The following is a 17541-nucleotide window of genomic DNA, read 5'->3' as shown; positions in this document are numbered from 1 at the left end:
TCTAGAGTATCCATAAAAGTCTAAAAAAATTATCCTAGATTTGTCACCATGCTACTCAAACTCTGGTCTATGAATACATGATATCAAAGCATTTCTTCACAAACTCTTCCAAAAAGGAAAAAAAAAGGAACACTACCCAACATATGCTATAGGGAATGTTCTAAAAGACTGGTACCAAAACAGTCAAAAAAATCACAAGAAAACTACAGATCACTATTCATGAATACAGATGTGAAAATCTTCAAGAAAATACTAGCAAACAACCCAGCAACATACAAAGATAATTATACACCATGACAAAATGAGATTTATCCTAGGAATGCAAGATGGGTTTAACATGCAAAAATCAATTAATATATCAACAGAATTAAAAACCCACGATTATCTCAATAGATGCAGAAAAAAGGTTTTGACAAAATGTGATACTCTTTCATAATAGAAACAGTCAAGAGGTGGACACAGTGGCATGTGTTTGTAGTCCTAGATGCTCAAGGAGGCTGAGGCAAGAGAATCACTTGAAGCCAAAATTTGAGGCCATCTTGGGCAATGTGTTGAGATCATGTTACTTTAAAAAATAATAATAATTAATAAATAAATAAATAAATAAATAAAAAGGCCAGGCGCTGTGGCTCAAGCCTGTAATCCTAGCACTTTGGGAGGCCAAGGCGGGTGGATCACAAGGTCAAGAGATCGAGATCATCCTGGTCAACATGGTGAAACCCTATCTCTACTAAAAATACAAAAAAATTAGCTGGGCATGGTGGCACATGCCTGTAATCCGAGCTACTCAGGAGGCTGAGGCAGGAGAATTGCCTGAACCCAGGAGGCAGAGGTTGCAGTGAGCCGAGATCACGCCATTGCACTTCAGCCTGGGTAACAAGAGTAAAAACTCCATCTCAAAAAAAAAAAAAAAAAAGTCAACAAACTGGGAATAGAAAAGAACTTTCTCAGCCAGATAAAGGGCATCTATGAAAAACCCACAGCTAACAACATACTTGTATTACTCCATTTATGCATTGTGATAAAGAAATACATGAAACTGGGTAATTTATAAAGAAAAGAGATTTAATTGGCTCAAGGTTCTGCAGGCTATACAGACTTCTGCTTATGGGAAGGCTTCAGGAAACACAATCATGGTGGAAGGTGAAGGGGAAGCTAGTACATCTTACATGGCTGAAGCTGGAAAAAGAGGGAAGGGGGAAGTGGCACACACATTTAAACAACCAAATCTCACCATGAAATCTCAATGAAAACTCACTACCACGAGAACAGCAAGGGGGAACTCAACTTCATTACCCCATCAACTCCCACCACACCCTTCCTCCAACACTAGGGATTACAATTTGACATGAGATTTGGGCAGGCACACAAATCCAAACCATTTCAATATTTAATTGTGAAAGACTGATTGCTTTCCTCCTAAGATCAACAATAAAACAAGAATATCCTGTCTCACTATGTCTATTCAACACAGCTAAGATAATTAAACCAAAAAAAGCAATAAAGTATATTCAGATTGGAAAGAAAGAAGTAAAACTATATTCACAGATAACATGATCTTTTACATAAAAAAAAAAAAAATCCTAAAGAATCCACTAAAGAGTTACTAGAACTAGTAAGTTCTGCAAGGATAAAGGATATTAACAATAACACCAGTATACAAAAGTCAATTATATTTCTAAACCCTTGTAATGACAAATCCAGAAATGAAATTAAGGAAACAATTCCTTTGTAATAGCTTTAAAGGAACAAAATAAGAGCAAATTTAACAAAAGAAGTGCAAATCAAACACTGATGAAAGAAATTAAAAATCTAAATAAATGTGGCAAAGTTCATGGATTAGAGACTTCATATAACTCAATGATTATATTTTCAAAGTGATTTTTAGATTCAGCACAATCTCTAAATGACTTCTTTGTAGAGATTTGCAAACTGATTTGTAAATTTATAAGGAAACTAAAGGGACACAGACTATGCAAACAATAGGAGCCTACCATAGTAACCTATCCCCAGATATTTCAAACAAGCTCATACAGTAGATATGTTCTTGGCAAAACTGGAGCACTTTATTATCAGCCTACATTTTCCAGTTTGCTATTTTTCCTTGTCTCCTAATTGCTGTCTTTTCATTCATATTTTTCTTTGGCATTCTGAACTTGAACTATGAGATTTCCCTGCCTCTAGTAGGAGCTTATGGTACAGTATGAAAGTAGGGGGAGAAATCCAATAGAAGGACAATAACAACAGATAACATTATGTGGCATCTTATGGCTATAAAGCACTTAATGGCCAGGTGAAGTGCCTCATGCCTGTAATCCCAGCACTTTGGGAGGCTGAAGTAAGTGGATCATCTGAGGTCAGGAGTTTGAGACTAGGCTGGCCAACACGGTGAAACCCCATCTTTACTAAAAAATACAAAAATTAGCCTGGCATGGTGGCAGGTGCCTGTAATCCCAGTTACTCGGGAGGCTGAGGCAGAATCGCTTGAACCCGGGAGGCAGAGGTTGCAGTGAGCTGAGATCACCCTACTGCACTCCAGCCTGGGTGGCAAGAGCGAAACTTGGTCTCAAATAAATAAATAAAGCACTTTAACATTTTAAAATCTCATTTGAAAACCTGGATAAAACTGAATTTGGAATTGGGAGATTTGTTTTGGGTCCCCACTCTGCCATGTCCAAACTCAGTACTCTATCAGAACTAAGTCACAGGGTGCTTGAGGGCTAAGAAACTTTCATCCTGCAGACAAGAAGAAACTGTTATTACACAGCCTTTGACCCTCTAGGGACTCCTGCAACCCAGTACTAAAACCTAGTACTAAAAGGAGACTCCACCAGGTGCAGTGGCTCACGCCTGTAATCCCAGCACTTTGGGAGGCTGAAGTGGGCAGATCACCTGAGGTTGGGAGTTCGAGACCAGCCTGACCAACATGGAGAAATCCCGTCTCTACTAAAAATAAAAAATAAAAAATTAGCTGGACATAGTGGCATATGCCTGTAATTCCTGCTACTTGGGGCAGGAGAATCGCTTGAACACAGGAGGCAGAGGTTGTGGTGAGCCAAGATCATGCCATTGTTCTCCAGCCTGGGCAACAAGAGCAAAACTCCATCTCAAAAAAAAAAAAACGAAAGAAAGAAAACATAAAAGGAGACTCCTTGTCTCCTTCTCTGGGGACCCTTTTGTTTAGAAATAAAACTTTATCATGCTGCAGGTGCCTTGGAGAGGACATGTGGGTGACCTTTTGTAGAAAGCAGTGGAGTGAAAGTTTTGGGAAAAGTGACAGAAAGAGAAACAAATCTTGAATTTACTGGAGGCTCATTAAAAATCAACTAAGTAAACAAATATTTAATACCTCAACTGAAATATAAGCATAAACAAAGGTTGACTATGACTGTACCTGGGCAGGATGAGTAAGAAGGTAAAGTGGTCTGTTACCAGCTATTTCTGTATTTTGGTCCTGGCTCTGCCTGACACAGTTTTGTCTCCAGCAGTTAACAAATGCCCCTCTTTCTTTCAGCAAATATATATTAAGAGGCTGAACATGTGCCAGACTCTACAGAACAGGCTTACAGGCATAATGCCACAATGAAATAGAAATCTAATGGGCTCCAAGATCAGGCTTGTCAAATAAATGTGCCACAACTTATATATCGTATATACATCTGGCACACAGGCACCAGAACATGAGATTAAACATGTTAAAGGAATGTTTATCTAAATTTTTTTTTAAAAAAATGAAACAATAACCGGAAACCAAATGACACCAACAGAATATATAATTTAGTTGTGACATATTTGTGCTGTGGAAATGAACTACAGTGTCACACATCAACATGGATGAATCCAAAAATAATGAGCAAAAGTAGTCATACACAGTATAATTCTATTTATATAACGGCTATAAATAAGCAACTGTTGGGGATACATAGTAAAATCTATAAAAGCTAGGTGACAATTAAACAAAATTCAGGATAGTGGTTGCCTCTAGGGGTGGGAGAGGGAGATATGAATGGGGAGAACAGACGAGGCTCCTGGGATGTAGTAATGTTCCATTTCTCAGTCTGAGCAATGGGCACCTGGACATTTATTATTGTTCTTCTAAATAAATATTTTCATTTGTATATCCTATTTCACAATAAAAAGAAAAAAGACCCCAAAAAAAGCATTAAGTGTGACTAAAGATTTAAACAATGGTGCTTGGGAGTATTATCGTATCATGCAGACACAGTGCAAGGAAATGAAAAGGTGGATATAATTTGTGAGGTAGAGATGATGGGTTCAGGTGTGCACAAACTGAGCTCCTGAAACACAGACTTTTATTCTTAGTCACATTAGGTATGAAATTGCCCTCAGATCACCAGTTGCTTTTATGCTAGATATGCGTAATTTTATGTGTCCAGCTCTGAAAATCCTCATTGTAAACAATTACTAAAAGGTCATGTGTTCGGTTACTTTTCAGCCCCACTGAACTCAAAGGATTTGTCATTACCCTACTGATTTGCCCTTCTAAGTCTTCTGCCTGTTGCATTCTGGTGACCCATTTCTAAGCAAGATAGAGAATCTAAAGCTGAGACATAGTGATAGAAGGCCAGAGGACAGACACAGCAACAAAGTTTGCATGAGGCAAATCAGGAGGGTAGGAATGAGATTTTGATATGCATCCTGGCCAAATTCCAGAACTAGCAAAGAGAGGGCTAGTTCCTAATTCCAATCAAAGCAAATTCAGCCCTCTTATTTTCAGACAGAAGTGGTCTACCTTGATTTTTTAAATCTCTTGAAGGGATTAATATAAAGGAAACTAAACTGATAGTAATATAAAATGAATAGTGACCTATCATACCAGCAAACACTGTCAAAACAGAAAGCTACTGGTGGGACCGTCCAGAGTCTAGAACACAGGAGTTATGTTTATCCAGTGCCACACTGTACAACAGAGCAGTCACTTGCCACATGTGGCAACTTAAATTTAAATGAAATTGAATTAAGCATTCCATTCCACAGCTGCACTAGCCACATTTTAAATGCCTCAATACCCACATGTAGCAAGGATTACTGTACTGAAGAGCAGAGACATAGAACATTTCTATCATAACTCAAAGTTCTATTGAACAGTGGCTGACCTCACAATATCCAGGGTAAAGGGTGTTCTGCTAGTAAAGCAAGGTGGACATCAGAATTATCACAACTTAAGCATAATAGTCCTGATGACATCCATTTCCATTTATTTGCATCTCTGCTCACCAACTCTGGATCCCTGCTTTTCCAACTTTCTGGTATGTTGGAAGAAAATAACTGATTAGGAAACATATATTTCATTCTGCTTTACAAGTGTAATTCTCACTTAAGTTTATAAATTTCTGATTTATCAATGAATGCTGAAGGCCCGAGTTTCAGAAAGGCTATGTTTGATTACCCTTGAGTAGATCCAAACATTAGGAAGGTCTTGCTTAAGCGGGTGATAGAAAGTGACAAAAAGAGCTGGAAGGAACGTGAGAGACTATTACACTCCCTTCTCTGACCTTTCTCCTTTCCACCCTGCTCACCTGAGCCAGGTTAGAATCCGTCCTTTGTACAGCACCCTGTACCTTCTATTGCAACCTTTACTACATTACGTTTGTAGAGTGATCTATGCCGTTAGTTGAAAACTAGTCAAGGGCAGAGACTTCTCTTTATTCACCTTCAGTAACTAATACAACGCCTAGGAGGAAGCATGTAGTAGGCTCTCTAAGTTTCTCATACAAATAAATTGTATGGGGCAAGTTACATTTTTAGGGCCTGGTTAGTAGTTCTTTGATGAAGGTATGATATTAAAGACAATATACTAAACAATAGCAATCTCATCAAAATAACCCTTGGAGGGCTGGGGAGCAGGGAGAATAAAAGAAGCAGATTAGAACAATTCTTTATTCACCATCATTGCCCAATCCTAGTCTTCCCAAGCGGGAAAACTAACATTTATGAAACAACTAATATATACCTACACTTCACAAAAACAATAGTCCTTCCAAAATGCTAGCAAATATTACTATTGCCACTTTAAAGACGAGGACACTGAGGCTGGGCACGGCGGCTCACGCCTGTAATCCCAGCACTTTGGGAGGCCAAGATGGGTGGATCACCTGAGGTCAGGAGTTTGAGATCAGCTTGGCCAATATGGTAAAACCCCGTCTTTACTAAAAATACAAAAATTAGTCTGGCGTGGTGGCATGTGCCTGTAATCCCAGCTACTCGGGAGCCTGAGACAGGAGAATCCATTGAAACTGGGAGGTGGAGGTTGCAGTGAGCTGAGATCACACCACTGCACTCCAGCCTGGGTGACAGAGTGAGACTCCATCTCAAAAAAAAAAAAAAGGGGGGGGGGGGTGGCGCTGAACATTAGAAAGGATATGCAACTTGGAATAAATGCAAATCAACTAAAAATAGTTAAGCTAATTTTCAAATCCAGAACTATCTTATATATCTGATACAAACGGGAATATCCACTGAACCCCAGGGAGAAATGAGAATGAGCATTTAAAAAAAAAAAAAAAGGTTCACATAAGAGATCATTTTATCATAACAGCATTGAAACTTTAATCTCTTATTTTTCCCATTTGACTTCTTAAAAAGGGTGGCATGGTCAAGAATTCTCTTTGATATGGTTTCATAATTGTATTCACTTTCTCTCCATCCTGAGACTTTTCCATAAGAATATTCACCTTGATCCGACTTCTACTGCATGGCTGGAAAAGAGGATACGCAATAACTCTTTCCAACTCCTTTATCTCTTTCTTTACTCTCTCATGCTTCTCATATGTAGGTGGTTGGCTCTGGCTTCTTCTCAAGATTCTTTCCCTGAGTCTTTGCTCTGTAAGTGCTCTCCCTCGAATCATGCGTTCCTGGTGATCCTTAATTTGCATCTGTTCCCTCTCATTTACCTGCTTTCTTCTCTGTGCATTCCAGATGCCATGCCCTTCTGGCATAATTTTTGGTAATTTTGTTTCACTGGGGAGTTGTAGTACTTGTCTAAATGATTTGTTCTTAGATTTTCTAGCCTGTCCTGTACAATTTATGTGCCTTTCTATGTGTTTCATCTCTCTCTCAGGTACCAAATAGCACTGTTTTAGTCCTTCTGTGCTTTGGGTTGTTTTCCCTTTCACTTTTTTCTTGATTTCAGTGCCGGTCTCTTCTTTCATCATTTCCAGTAGTATTCTTTTATGATAAAAAGATTCTGCTTTGGCAAGCCAGTAGTCAAGAGAAAGAGCTTGCTCTTTACAGAGTATTTCATACTCATCTTGATATTTCTGAGTTATCAACTGTCTTGCTGCTGTTGTATGCACACCACCCAGATTCTGTCAAAGTGAAGTCAGGAATTTATAATGTGATCATCTTTTTCCTTTGAGAACACATTTAAACAAGATCCAAGCCCACACTCCCTACTGACACCAGGAAAAGCTAGATGTTCTTTTATTTACTTTAGCCTAATAACTATTATTTTTATTCCCATCACTCTCAGGTGAGCCTGTGAGCTCTGAAAGTATGAAGTATTCACTACCACAAATCAGTAACTAGTTTTAAAAATGCATGGTGTTGGAAGTTTTCAAAATGATTCTTTATTTCGCAACTGTGGCTATAGCTGGGAAACATTTGCCAGTGTAGACATACTACCGGAATGTGTCACTTGGGCAGAAGGATTTAAACCTAAGATTCCTTCTCTGTGTAGTTCTAAACTGTATGATATGAAGACAGTTTACTTACCGAGATCATTTTCTCCAGTGGAGACTGCTGACCTGCAGCAATCCTAGGATCTTTAGAAGAAGTAGCCCAGTCCAATCTGGAAGATAAAAAAAACAAAGGTAAATTAAAATGTAGGAGGTATCAGAACAAAGCTGCTAATAGGCAGGACTATAGCAGGGTCATTTCCCCCATGGGAAACCAGTGCATTCCTGTGGTGGAAAATAATGAATGCTCTTCTAATAAGAGGATCTTTCCTTTCATATGAACAAGGATACTTCTCCTGTGGACTCAGCGTGAACCACTGTGAATCCTGTATTGGGGATTGTGAGTGGGAAGAGACATGCTCCTTGGTGAGGTGTTGTCCAAGTATATCTGTGTCAGACTGCTCAGTCATCAAGCCTCCTCTGTGTTCTGAGATGATTCTAGGTGCTAGTTTTTTAGATGATTCTAGGTTTCTAGTTTTCTCTTTCTGTAGTTTCATGATCTGAGCCCTCTCTGCCTCTATCAGCAAGTACAGCATTTCTGCTCTCCAATCTTTTGTTCTGAAATTCTGCCTTTTTTGTTTTTTGTTTTTTGTTTTTTTGAGACAGTCTCGCTCTGTTGCCCAGGCTGGAGTGCAGTGGCGCCATCTTGGCTCATGGCAACCTCCACCTCCCAGGTTCAAGAAATTCTCCTGCCTCAACCTCCTGGGATTACAGGTGTGCGCCACCATACCCAGCTAATTTTTTTTGTATTTTAGTAGAGATGGGGTTTCACCATGTTGCCCAGGGTAGTCTCTAACTCCTGAGCTCAGGCAATCCACCTGCCTCAGTCTCCCAACATGCTAGGATTACAGGCGTGAGCCACTGTGCCTGGCCTGAAATTCTGTTATTTAATTGCTCGGCCCTCTGCTTGCCTGCCTTCCAATGCCAATCATCCTTTACCCTAAATCCATCATAAAACTGTTCCCTGTTGGACTCCTCAGGATGGGAATCTGTGGTTACTCTGGGTTTATTTGTAGAGGAGGCTGATAGCAACACAAATGAAAACTATCAACTTTTATGTGTCATCCCTGGTCTAACCTGAGCTTACTGTGAGGTCATATTTAAGTCACTGAGGATGTCTGACATTTCCTCCCTGTGCCTTTTATACCATTTACAGTTCAAAGGATGGGCTTTAGAGTCTGACAGGGCTAGATCTGAACCCTAATTCCACCACTTCCTAGGTGTGGGACTCGGGGTAAGTAAATTCTGTCAGCTTTCTCATCTATAAAACGGAAATGTAAGACAAAAATCTCCTGTCAGGGTTATAAAGAACAAATATGAATTCAATGTAAAGAGCTTGATAAGTTCTCAATAAATTCTGTCTATCTGTCCTTCACAGGTCAAGCTCCTGACTATAAAGTCTTTCTGGTCTACTCCGTCACAGTGAGTCTCCCTTCCTCTAAACACTTGATATATTTTATTTCTACAACTCATTTGAAAATTAACCATGACTTACACTGTGATATCTGTATTCATATATCGCTTTTAACATTTTGATGCTGAAATTTCGGCTCATAAGGAGTGAAAACTGTAATTTGTATCTACAATTATGATGCCTCTACATTATTGGAAAGGACCTGATATCAAATATTTGGTCTCACTGACCTCTTAGGAACATTCTTATTTGCCTATGTAAGCTTATTTTAAGATTTTAAAAGTATGATCGTCATTTACTTCTCTGTACATGGCTTCTAGCACAGTACTTAACATTAAAGTCTGTGATCCCAAGTTCTCAAAATTAATGATTTGTTGATTGCTGATGATCCTTGACACATAATATCTGAACATCTTTTTAAATATTTGTCATAACATTGTATCTATCTTTTTATTAAATCATTTCCCAGTCCTCCTTGAAGTTTACAGACATGTTTTCTTTATATGCATGTTCTGGGCTCTCACATTTTGTACCTACTAGCATACTTTTATTGTATTCTAATTACTCATTCATGTTCATTGATGTCAGAGAACACAGATTTCAACTTTGCAGCCTCAGCTCAAAACCTGGAATAGTTGCTCAATAAATACTTTATTGAATAGATTGTGAGCTTTTGTTGGAAAAAGGACATGCCTTTTAATGCTGTGTTCCTTTACTGAAATTCACAGGGGATGTTGGCTGTTTTTCAAATTAAAAAGAGAAAACTGAGAAGGGTGGAAGGCTAATTTCAAGTTCCATTGTCAAAGGAGGCAGACACACAGATAAGTGAGAATAAAAACTGCCTATGACAATCAGCTCAACAACACATCTCCCTTTGTAAGACAGACAAAATACCAAGCAATTTCACAGTTAAGTGATAGGTCTTGTCACTCTTCAGCAGTTTGTTGAGTTTTAACCCTTTCACTATGGTGTTCTCTCCATTATTACAGAGAAAGGCAGATGGGAGCCTCTTCCAGCGAAAGACTACAGCTTCTGTCCTTCACAGGAGAAAATAGCGGTGGCTCCAGAACTTGTATATGAAAGAACTTAGCACTGCTATCAGAGTGGGTGATGATGGGAGGCCTAGAAGGAAACTAGGAAACAACTACAAGCTGCCCCTTCAGGGAAAATTTCTACTTAGAATATAAGTTAAAGATTAATGAAAATAGCAACATTTTCCAAAGACACATTCTCATGTTTTATAAAAGATCAGGGAAATGTCAGCTGTCCACTTAACGGATGACAATAATGATTTAAGAGTTCGACAGGTGGCAGGCACAACTAAAAGCCAAACTCGACCTAAGTCTTATGAAATCCTATTTAATGAGCTCCCTGGACTACTGCTAGCCTCACTTATCCAGCAGGAGTCCAAGGAGGGGAAGTCCCAAGCTTTTCTGTTCCACCACCTCCAAAGTCCTGAGCCCCTTCTCAGTGTCCCACTTCATCCCTGCTTCCTTTCATCCACTGGGACTACACCCCATAGGGGCCAAGGCAGGAGTCAGAAGCTTCAGCCTATTTCCATACAAATAATAAAGAAGAAAATAACTAGAGATATAACCACAGTAATTATTTATAGGTGACCTTAGTTATTCTTAGGTAAGCTTAATTATTCACAGGTGATCTTATTCATAGGCGATCTTAATTCTTTTACTAATGCCTCTCAGGTCTCAGGCCGGAAAGGGAGAACCTGGGGTGACACTTGTGAAGGAAATGACCCTAAGGCAAGATGCTCTGCAGCCCCGCTACACCCGCTTAAGGGCTACTAGGGCCGCCTCGGTTGTGCTACAGCGTCGGTACTGAGAAAATGCCCGCTGTTTAGCCAGCTAGGGAAGGTGGCATCCAAAGATGGCTTAGACGTCTCATTCCCCGGAGGAGTTAAGAGAAAACTCCGCTCCTCCAAGCTCTTGTGGTAGGCCTGACAGCTGTCAGGTAGACCCACAGACAACCGGGGGCTTATCTGTCACTATGTGATGCTGTGCTTCAGCGGTCACATTCCATGTCCACTTTCATGTTCTACTTCTGCACCAGGTTCCTATTTTCTTAAAAGAGATAATCAGTGGCCGGGAGCGGTGGCTCACGCCTGTAATCCCAGCGCTTTGGGAGGCCGAGGCGGGTGGGTCACGAGGTCAAGAGATCGAGACCATCCCGGCCAACATGGTGAAACCCCATCTCTACTAAAAAAATACAAAAATTAGCTGGGCGTGATGGCGCGCGCCTGTAGTCCCAGTTATTTGGGAGCCTGAGGCAGGAGAATTGTTTGAACCTGGGAGGCAGAGGTTGCAGTGAGCTGAGATCGCGCCACTGCACTCCAGCCTGGCGCCTGGCGACAAAGCGAGACTCTGTCTCAGGAAAAAAAAAAAAAAAAAGAAGAAGAGATAATCAGTAAGAGTAACATAAATCTTGGCCGGGCGTGGTGGCTCACGCCTGTAATCCAAGCACTTTGGAGGCCAAAGCGGGCGGATCACCTGAGGTCGGGAGTTCAAGACCAGCCTGACCAACATGGTGAAACGCCGTCTTTAAAAAAAGAAAGAAAAAAAAAAGTAATATAAATCTTAATGTCTGTTCTTTCTTAACAAGTATGGAAAAGTGCTGACGCATTAGGCTCCTTGCCTCATCTCGGCTCCTAGAAATTTCTGGGTCCCTACCTGTATGATATGTGATGTACTTCACCCTATCACTGCCATGCCCCATCTACCCTTCCCCCGGTGGCTGACCACCAACCACCAATGCCACACCTACTTACCATGCCCCCAGCTTTGTACTCAACAAAAGTCAGAATGTGCAGACACGGACGGGGCCACTGCCAGACTCCGCGATCTGGACGGCAGTGAACCGCCCACCCCCCCACCACCCGCCCCCCGCCACCCCGCCCAAACTTTCTGTGTCTTGTGTCTTTTATTTCTGGTTTCTTGTCTCCACACCAACAGAGAGGGGCTCATAGAACCCTGCAGGGCTGGACCCGATACCTCCTGACTCCACCCTCACCACTTGCTGTCCCTCAAGAATCCCACTTACCCCTTACAAGCGGCGATCTGTTCCCAAAGCACACGAGGCTGGCTGCGCTCTGCAGAAAGCCCACGCTCGCCGGCGGGACCCAAGGAACGCTAAAACTTTACGTCCCAGAACACTTAGTTTTCTATTTAACTACTCTGCAGCCGCAAAAGGGAAATACCGGCTCAGGATCAGGGTAGTTGTAGTTCTCTTATCCAAGGAAATCAGCATTTTGAAATATGATTTCCGGCAAAATACGGTTTTCAGGGGGATATCCCCAGGGACTCGGTTCCTGTAGGATGTGAGACAAATAATAAATATCCCAGGATTGGGTGCTGGTGGGAAAATTAGCTGGAAGCGCAGCATTGGCTACCAGTTTTGTGCTCAACGTCTCAGCACTAGGGTGAAAGTGGAGCCGCAAACTTCCTTTGAAGAGGTTAGGCTCCATCTCTAAGGCTCCCGAGACTAGGGTCGCAATTAATTATGACGTCACAACCCAGCGTCAGCCCGAAAGCGCGACGCTCTAGCCGGCTCTAGCTCGCTGCTCAGCCGCGGGCGCAGAGGTGCCGCTCTAGCCCACGGAGTTGGCCCGCTCCTCTCGCCGGCCCCAGGAAAGGGTTCCCAGTCCTTTAGCACCCGACACTAGCTGGTAAGCCATTCCGGGCGTTTCGGCTCCCTGGTCGCAGAGGCAGGAGGCGTGCGTGGGAGGAGAGCTCGGGTTGTATACTCCCAGGCACTGGGACAGAATAGTTATGACCTCTGTGTTGGGGGGATTCCTCTGTCTTTTTCTTAATATAACGTTTTTTTTGCTTTTTTTTTTTGAGACGGAGTTTTGCTCTTGTTACCCAGGCTGGAGTGCAATGGCGCGAACTCGGCTCACCGCAACCTCCGCCTCCTGGGTTCAGGCAATTCTCCTGCCTCAGCCTCCTAAATAGCTGGGATTACAGGCACGTGCCACCATGCCCAGCTAATATTTTGTATTTTTAGTAGAGACGGGGTTTCACTATGTTGACCAGGATGGTCTCGATCTCTTGACCTCGTGATCCACCCGCCTCGGCCTCCCAAAGTGCTGGGATTACAGGCTTGAGCCACCGCGCCCGGCACTTGTTAATATAACTTCTAACTCCCTCCTCAGACCTGATCGCCTGTGCGTCATGGACCTCGCCAGCACTTGCTCCAGCTTCCAGTCGGACTTGGATTTCTGTTCGGAGTGCGGTTCGGTCCTGCCTCTGCCGGGGGCTCAGGACACGGTTACCTGTCCTCGCTGTGGCTTCAACATCAACGTGCGGGGTGAGAGGCTTGTACGCAGTGGTCCTGGCGGAGGGCCCAGGGTCGGAAACTTGGGGACCTCAAGATCGGCTGGGTTCGGGAGGGGACCCTAGAGCAGGAGATCAGACAATTGTACGTTTGGTCTGGTCTAGAGATGAAAAATGAAGGAAAGGATATAGGGCTTCCTGGCCTAACCAGCCAGGGGAGAGGGGAGGTTTCCGGTGTCAGCTCCCTCTGGTTGTCCCGTAACCAGTTCTTACTTCCCTGGGCAGACTTTGAGGGGAAGGTTGTGAAGACTTCAGTTGTGTTCCACCAGCTGGGGACAGCCATGCCTGTGTCGGTGGAGGAAGGGCCCGAGTTCCAGGGACCTGTGGTAAGTTAATAAGCTCAAGGACTGGCTCCGTAAGGTGGGTAGGAAAGAAACGGAGGAGTGGTTGCAGAGATCTGTAGAGTTGTGTGCTCAAGGACTGGTTCCGTAAGGTGGGTAGGAAAGAAACGGAGGAGTGGTTGCAGAGATCTGTAGAGTTGTGTGCCCAAGTCCAAGAAAAGAGATGTAAAGCATCGATGTTTGAGAGGAGTGATCGCCTGATTCCTGCGGGAAGTGAGGGGATATGACCAGGCCTCCCTAACCCACCAGTTTCTTCCCAGGTTGACAGGCGCTGCTCTCGATGTGGTCATGAAGGAATGGCATACCACACCAGACAGATGCGTTCAGCAGATGAAGGGCAAACTGTCTTCTACACCTGTACCAACTGCAAGTGAGCATCCCTTCCCCTCTGCTCAGTCTGTTTGCTAACTAAACAAATCCAGTGATTCTGTTGTTGTTCTAAACCACTGTTTCCTTTTGTCCCATTTCTGTGCAGTTCTGGTAATAGGGAGATTTGTGGGGGGGGGTTTATTTTTTTAATTACACTTTCTTAACTTTTTTTTTTTTTTTTTTAGTTGAGATGGGGTTTCTCTATGTTTCCCAGGCTGGTCTTGAACTCCTGAGCTCAAATGATCCACCCAGCTCAGCCTCCCAAAGGGCTGGGATTACAGGCATGAGCTACCTCGCCCGACCTACTTCTAGGATACATAAAAGGAAATGAAAAAACAAACAAAAAACATAAGAAGCAGGTATTGCTTAGTGGTCAGCATCTTATACTGCAGTCTTTAACTGCAGTCAAGGTAGCTTTACATTGGAGAGAATTAGTCACGCATGATTTAGGGAACATGGGCTTTCTAAATTATTTTAAAACGTCATCTTTGTCTTTGGTGTCCGTCAGTCACTGTATTATATCAAAATGTGATTTTTTTTTTTTTATTCTGTTTGGGATTTGTTGCACTTTCTGAAACTGAGAATGAATTTGGTTTTTTTTGTCGGCCTTGGAAAATTGTCAGCCATCATCTCATTTAATATTGCCTTTCCTCCATGTTCTCAGTCCTCACATTCTGGACCTCTTATTAGTTACTAGAAGAGAGGGGTCTCTTTTGTCCTCCATTTCTCTCACCCTCTTTTCGTATTTTCGATCGCTTTTCTCTTTATACCACCTTCTGGTTAATTTCTTCAGGTCCCTCTTCTATGTCACTAATTCTGTCTTCAGTTTATTTCAAATATTATTTTTTATTATTATTTGAGTTCTATTTAATAACTTTTCAAATCTCAATTTTTAAACCTCAGTTCCTTAATCATATTTTAAATTGTTCTTTTATTATTCTTTGTATGTTTAAAATATTAAATATGGTTATAATATTCTATGTCTCATAATTCTGATATCCATAGATTTTGTCTTCTGATGCTGCTGTCTTTTGTTTCTGCTGTCTCTCTCATGGTGCCTTTTTTCTCTGTTTTGTGATTTTGTCTATAAATTTGAGTTTTTTAGAACCTGAACTGCAGGAATTCTTTGAGACCTTGAGTGAGTGCTGTATTCTCAGCATTTGCATTTCTTTTCCTTGAAGCACTATCAAGCTGGAATTACTTTAAATAAATTCTTGGCTTCATGTTTTCTGGAGCAGACAGATAGTATGAATTTGAGCTGCAAATCCATGTAAGGGTCAGCTTATAGTCAGAAATTCTCAGGAGAGAGTTTTCTCTCCTTCTGCCCACTGAGACAAATTCCCCTTCTATAGAGTTGAATTTTTTTTCTTTTCTTGTTCACTTTTACAAAAAAGGGCAGCTCTTTGCAGTTCCCAAATTTATGCAGGGACTCTCCTATCAGACCTTATACATTTGGTCCCTCATTTCCTATGCTTTCAGTGACCGTCGTAACAGTATTAGGGGAACCATAGTGTCACGTTTCATTGGGACTTCACTTTTCACTGGATTTCTGGTTTTGCATAACTTTTACCAGTGTGAAGTTTGCCTTTACTTTCTCGCCATCTCATCAATGAGTTAAAAATATTCATAGTCAGATATATCTTGTAAGAGTATTTTTTCCTATCACTGGTTGTCATTTTACCAAAAAAAAAAAAAAAGATTTTTTTTTCCCCAGACTGTGGCTTGCCTATTTATTTTCTTAACCCTCTTTAAATGAGCAGAAGTTTTAAGTTTTTATGAGGTCCAGCTTATCCTTTTTTTAAAAATCTTTTACAGGTAGTGCTTTTTGTGTCCTAAGAAACCTTTGCTTTGAGGTTATAATTCATTGGATATATTTTTAATCCCAGCATTTTTAGTTGCCTTGGAATTGGAATTGGAGAATTATTTAAGGGAGCTAGTCCTCAATGATGTCGTAAATAAAAGTCCTTCCTTGATTATTTAATTGCATATCTTATCTTATACCACGAGAAACTCTTCTTTGGGTGAATATAACAAGTCCTTTCTTTCCTCATAGGTTCCAGGAGAAGGAAGACTCTTGACCTTTTTTCTGGGCAACTCAACACTCCCTCCCTCCTTTTGGAAAGTGAAGGATGCTGGGTTCCTCGATGCCTTGTCCATCCCGTCTGGTTGCAAAGTTTTGCTCCCAGAAGAGAATCAGATCATCATGTGCAGATTATCATTGTTCCCAGAGTACTCTTAGCTTTAGTTGAATTTCCTTATTAAAGTTATGTTTTTCCATAAGACCCTGACATATGTATGTTACTTACAATCTACCTTATTTCAAAAGGAATTTAAATGAGTTTACAGAGATACACGAAAACGAAAAGGGGGAAAAATAAGGACAAAAATGTAGAGTCAGAAATGAGGCTAATGTAAACAAAAAGCAATTATAAGTATTGCCACTCTACTTAAGTCTATTTGGTTCCTGAATTTAAGGTAAGAAAAACTAGGAATTTGGATATTGAGACCTTTCACAGAAATTTTAACTGGATCTCTTCAGCATATAAATTTGGACAACAAAAAATCTGATACTATGTAATACCACTAAGCGATCACTTAGTGATATTTTATTACTACTGAGATAAATAAAATATACAGTTGACTTTTGAACAACATGGTTTGAACTGCTTTAGTCTACTTATGTGGATTTTCTTCCACCTCTGATACCCGTAAGATAGCAGCACATTTAAGCCCTCCTTTTCCTCCTCCTCAGCCTACTCAACATGAAAATGTAATCCACTTCTACTTAGTGAATAGTAAATATATTTTCCTTTCCTTATGATTTTCTTAATAATGTTTTCTCTAGCCTACTTGGTTGTAAGATTGCAATACATAATGCATATACAAAACGTGTTAATCAACTGTTTATGTTATTGGTAAGGCATCCAGTCAACAGTAGTTAAGTTTTGCGCAAGTCAAAGTTATATATGGATTTTCATCTGTTCAAACGGTGAGCACCCCTTATCCCCACGTTGTTCAAGGATCAACTGTATATTATAATAGATTCTTATATAGTAAGATAGAAAAAGTAAAGTCACAAGGAATCCTACGCCACAGAGATAACCAAATTATATGGTGTATCTGTGCTTGTGTGTATATATGTGGCTCTATGTATGTGTGGTGCTATATATGTGTTTGGTTTTTCTTAATGGACTATACTAGATATGCTGAACTGTCTTGCTGTTTTCTGTTTGGACCAAAAACTTTCAAGGGGAAGAAATACATACTAGGTTCTGCATTGTTGGGCTTAAATGGCGACCAAGGGGTTACAGTAATAATTATCACATAATTGTGTGGCCCTTTATATATATTCAGAGCTCTCAAACATAGCTATC

At 41.1% G+C, this 17541-nt stretch overlaps 2 protein-coding genes across 6 annotated transcripts; one reads left to right on the top strand and one right to left on the bottom strand.

The window, feature by feature from the left end:
• Positions 1–1044: 1044 nt before the first annotated feature.
• Positions 1045–12799, bottom strand: LOC101050545 (putative uncharacterized protein ZNRD1-AS1). The gene is made up of 4 exons (XM_074397106.1): positions 12722–12799; positions 12166–12254; positions 7735–7810; positions 1045–7328 (listed from the first exon to the last, which is right to left on the bottom strand). Exons 1-4 carry the CDS (start codon positions 12797–12799, stop codon positions 6570–6572), a joined length of 1002 nt encoding a protein of 333 aa, XP_074253207.1. The 3' UTR covers positions 1045–6569.
• POLR1H (RNA polymerase I subunit H) lies at positions 12657–16449 on the top strand. 5 transcript variants are annotated; one of them, XM_074398366.1, is made up of 5 exons: positions 12657–12790; positions 13277–13431; positions 13683–13783; positions 14059–14168; positions 14353–15864. In XM_074398366.1, exons 2-5 carry the CDS (start codon positions 13296–13298, stop codon positions 14354–14356), a joined length of 351 nt encoding a protein of 116 aa, XP_074254467.1. In that variant the 5' UTR covers positions 12657–12790; positions 13277–13295; the 3' UTR covers positions 14357–15864. The 5 variants fall into 5 exon arrangements, with proteins under 5 accessions (XP_074254467.1, XP_039323357.1, XP_039323356.1 ...); XM_039467423.2 differs by lacking the exon at positions 14353–15864 and adding an exon at positions 16221–16449 and having other exon boundaries at positions 12659–12838; XM_039467422.2 differs by lacking the exon at positions 14353–15864 and adding an exon at positions 16221–16449 and having other exon boundaries at positions 12660–12790.
• Positions 16450–17541: the final 1092 nt, after the last annotated feature.

Source organism: Saimiri boliviensis, chromosome 4 (assembly GCF_048565385.1).
Source record: "Saimiri boliviensis isolate mSaiBol1 chromosome 4, mSaiBol1.pri, whole genome shotgun sequence".
Taxonomy (NCBI): Eukaryota; Metazoa; Chordata; class Mammalia; order Primates; family Cebidae; genus Saimiri; species Saimiri boliviensis.
This window is presented reverse-complemented; position numbering and strand designations above follow the sequence as displayed.

What these genes read in the sequence shown, in the direction of transcription:
- POLR1H (XM_039467423.2), top strand. Translation starts at nt 13,296, where the DNA reads ATGGACCTCGCCAGCACTTGCTCCAGCTTCCAGTCGGACTTGGATTTC. An exon ending in CTTCAACATCAACGTGCGGG is followed by an intron (nt 13,432 to 13,682) that starts GTGAGAGGCTTG and finishes TTCCCTGGGCAG; the next exon opens with ACTTTGAGGGGAAGGTTGTG. An exon ending in TACACCTGTACCAACTGCAA is followed by an intron (nt 14,169 to 16,220) that starts GTGAGCATCCCT and finishes CTTTCCTCATAG; the next exon opens with GTTCCAGGAGAAGGAAGACT.
- LOC101050545 (XM_074397106.1), bottom strand. Translation starts at nt 12,799, where the DNA reads ATGGCTTACCAGCTAGTGTCGGGTGCTAAAGGACTGGGAACCCTTTCC. An exon ending in GAGAGGAGCGGGCCAACTCC is followed by an intron (nt 12,255 to 12,721) that starts GTGGGCTAGAGC and finishes GTAAAGTTTTAG; the next exon opens with CGTTCCTTGGGTCCCGCCGG. An exon ending in CAGATCGCCGCTTGTAAGGG is followed by an intron (nt 7,811 to 12,165) that starts GTAAGTGGGATT and finishes TTTATCTTCCAG; the next exon opens with ATTGGACTGGGCTACTTCTT.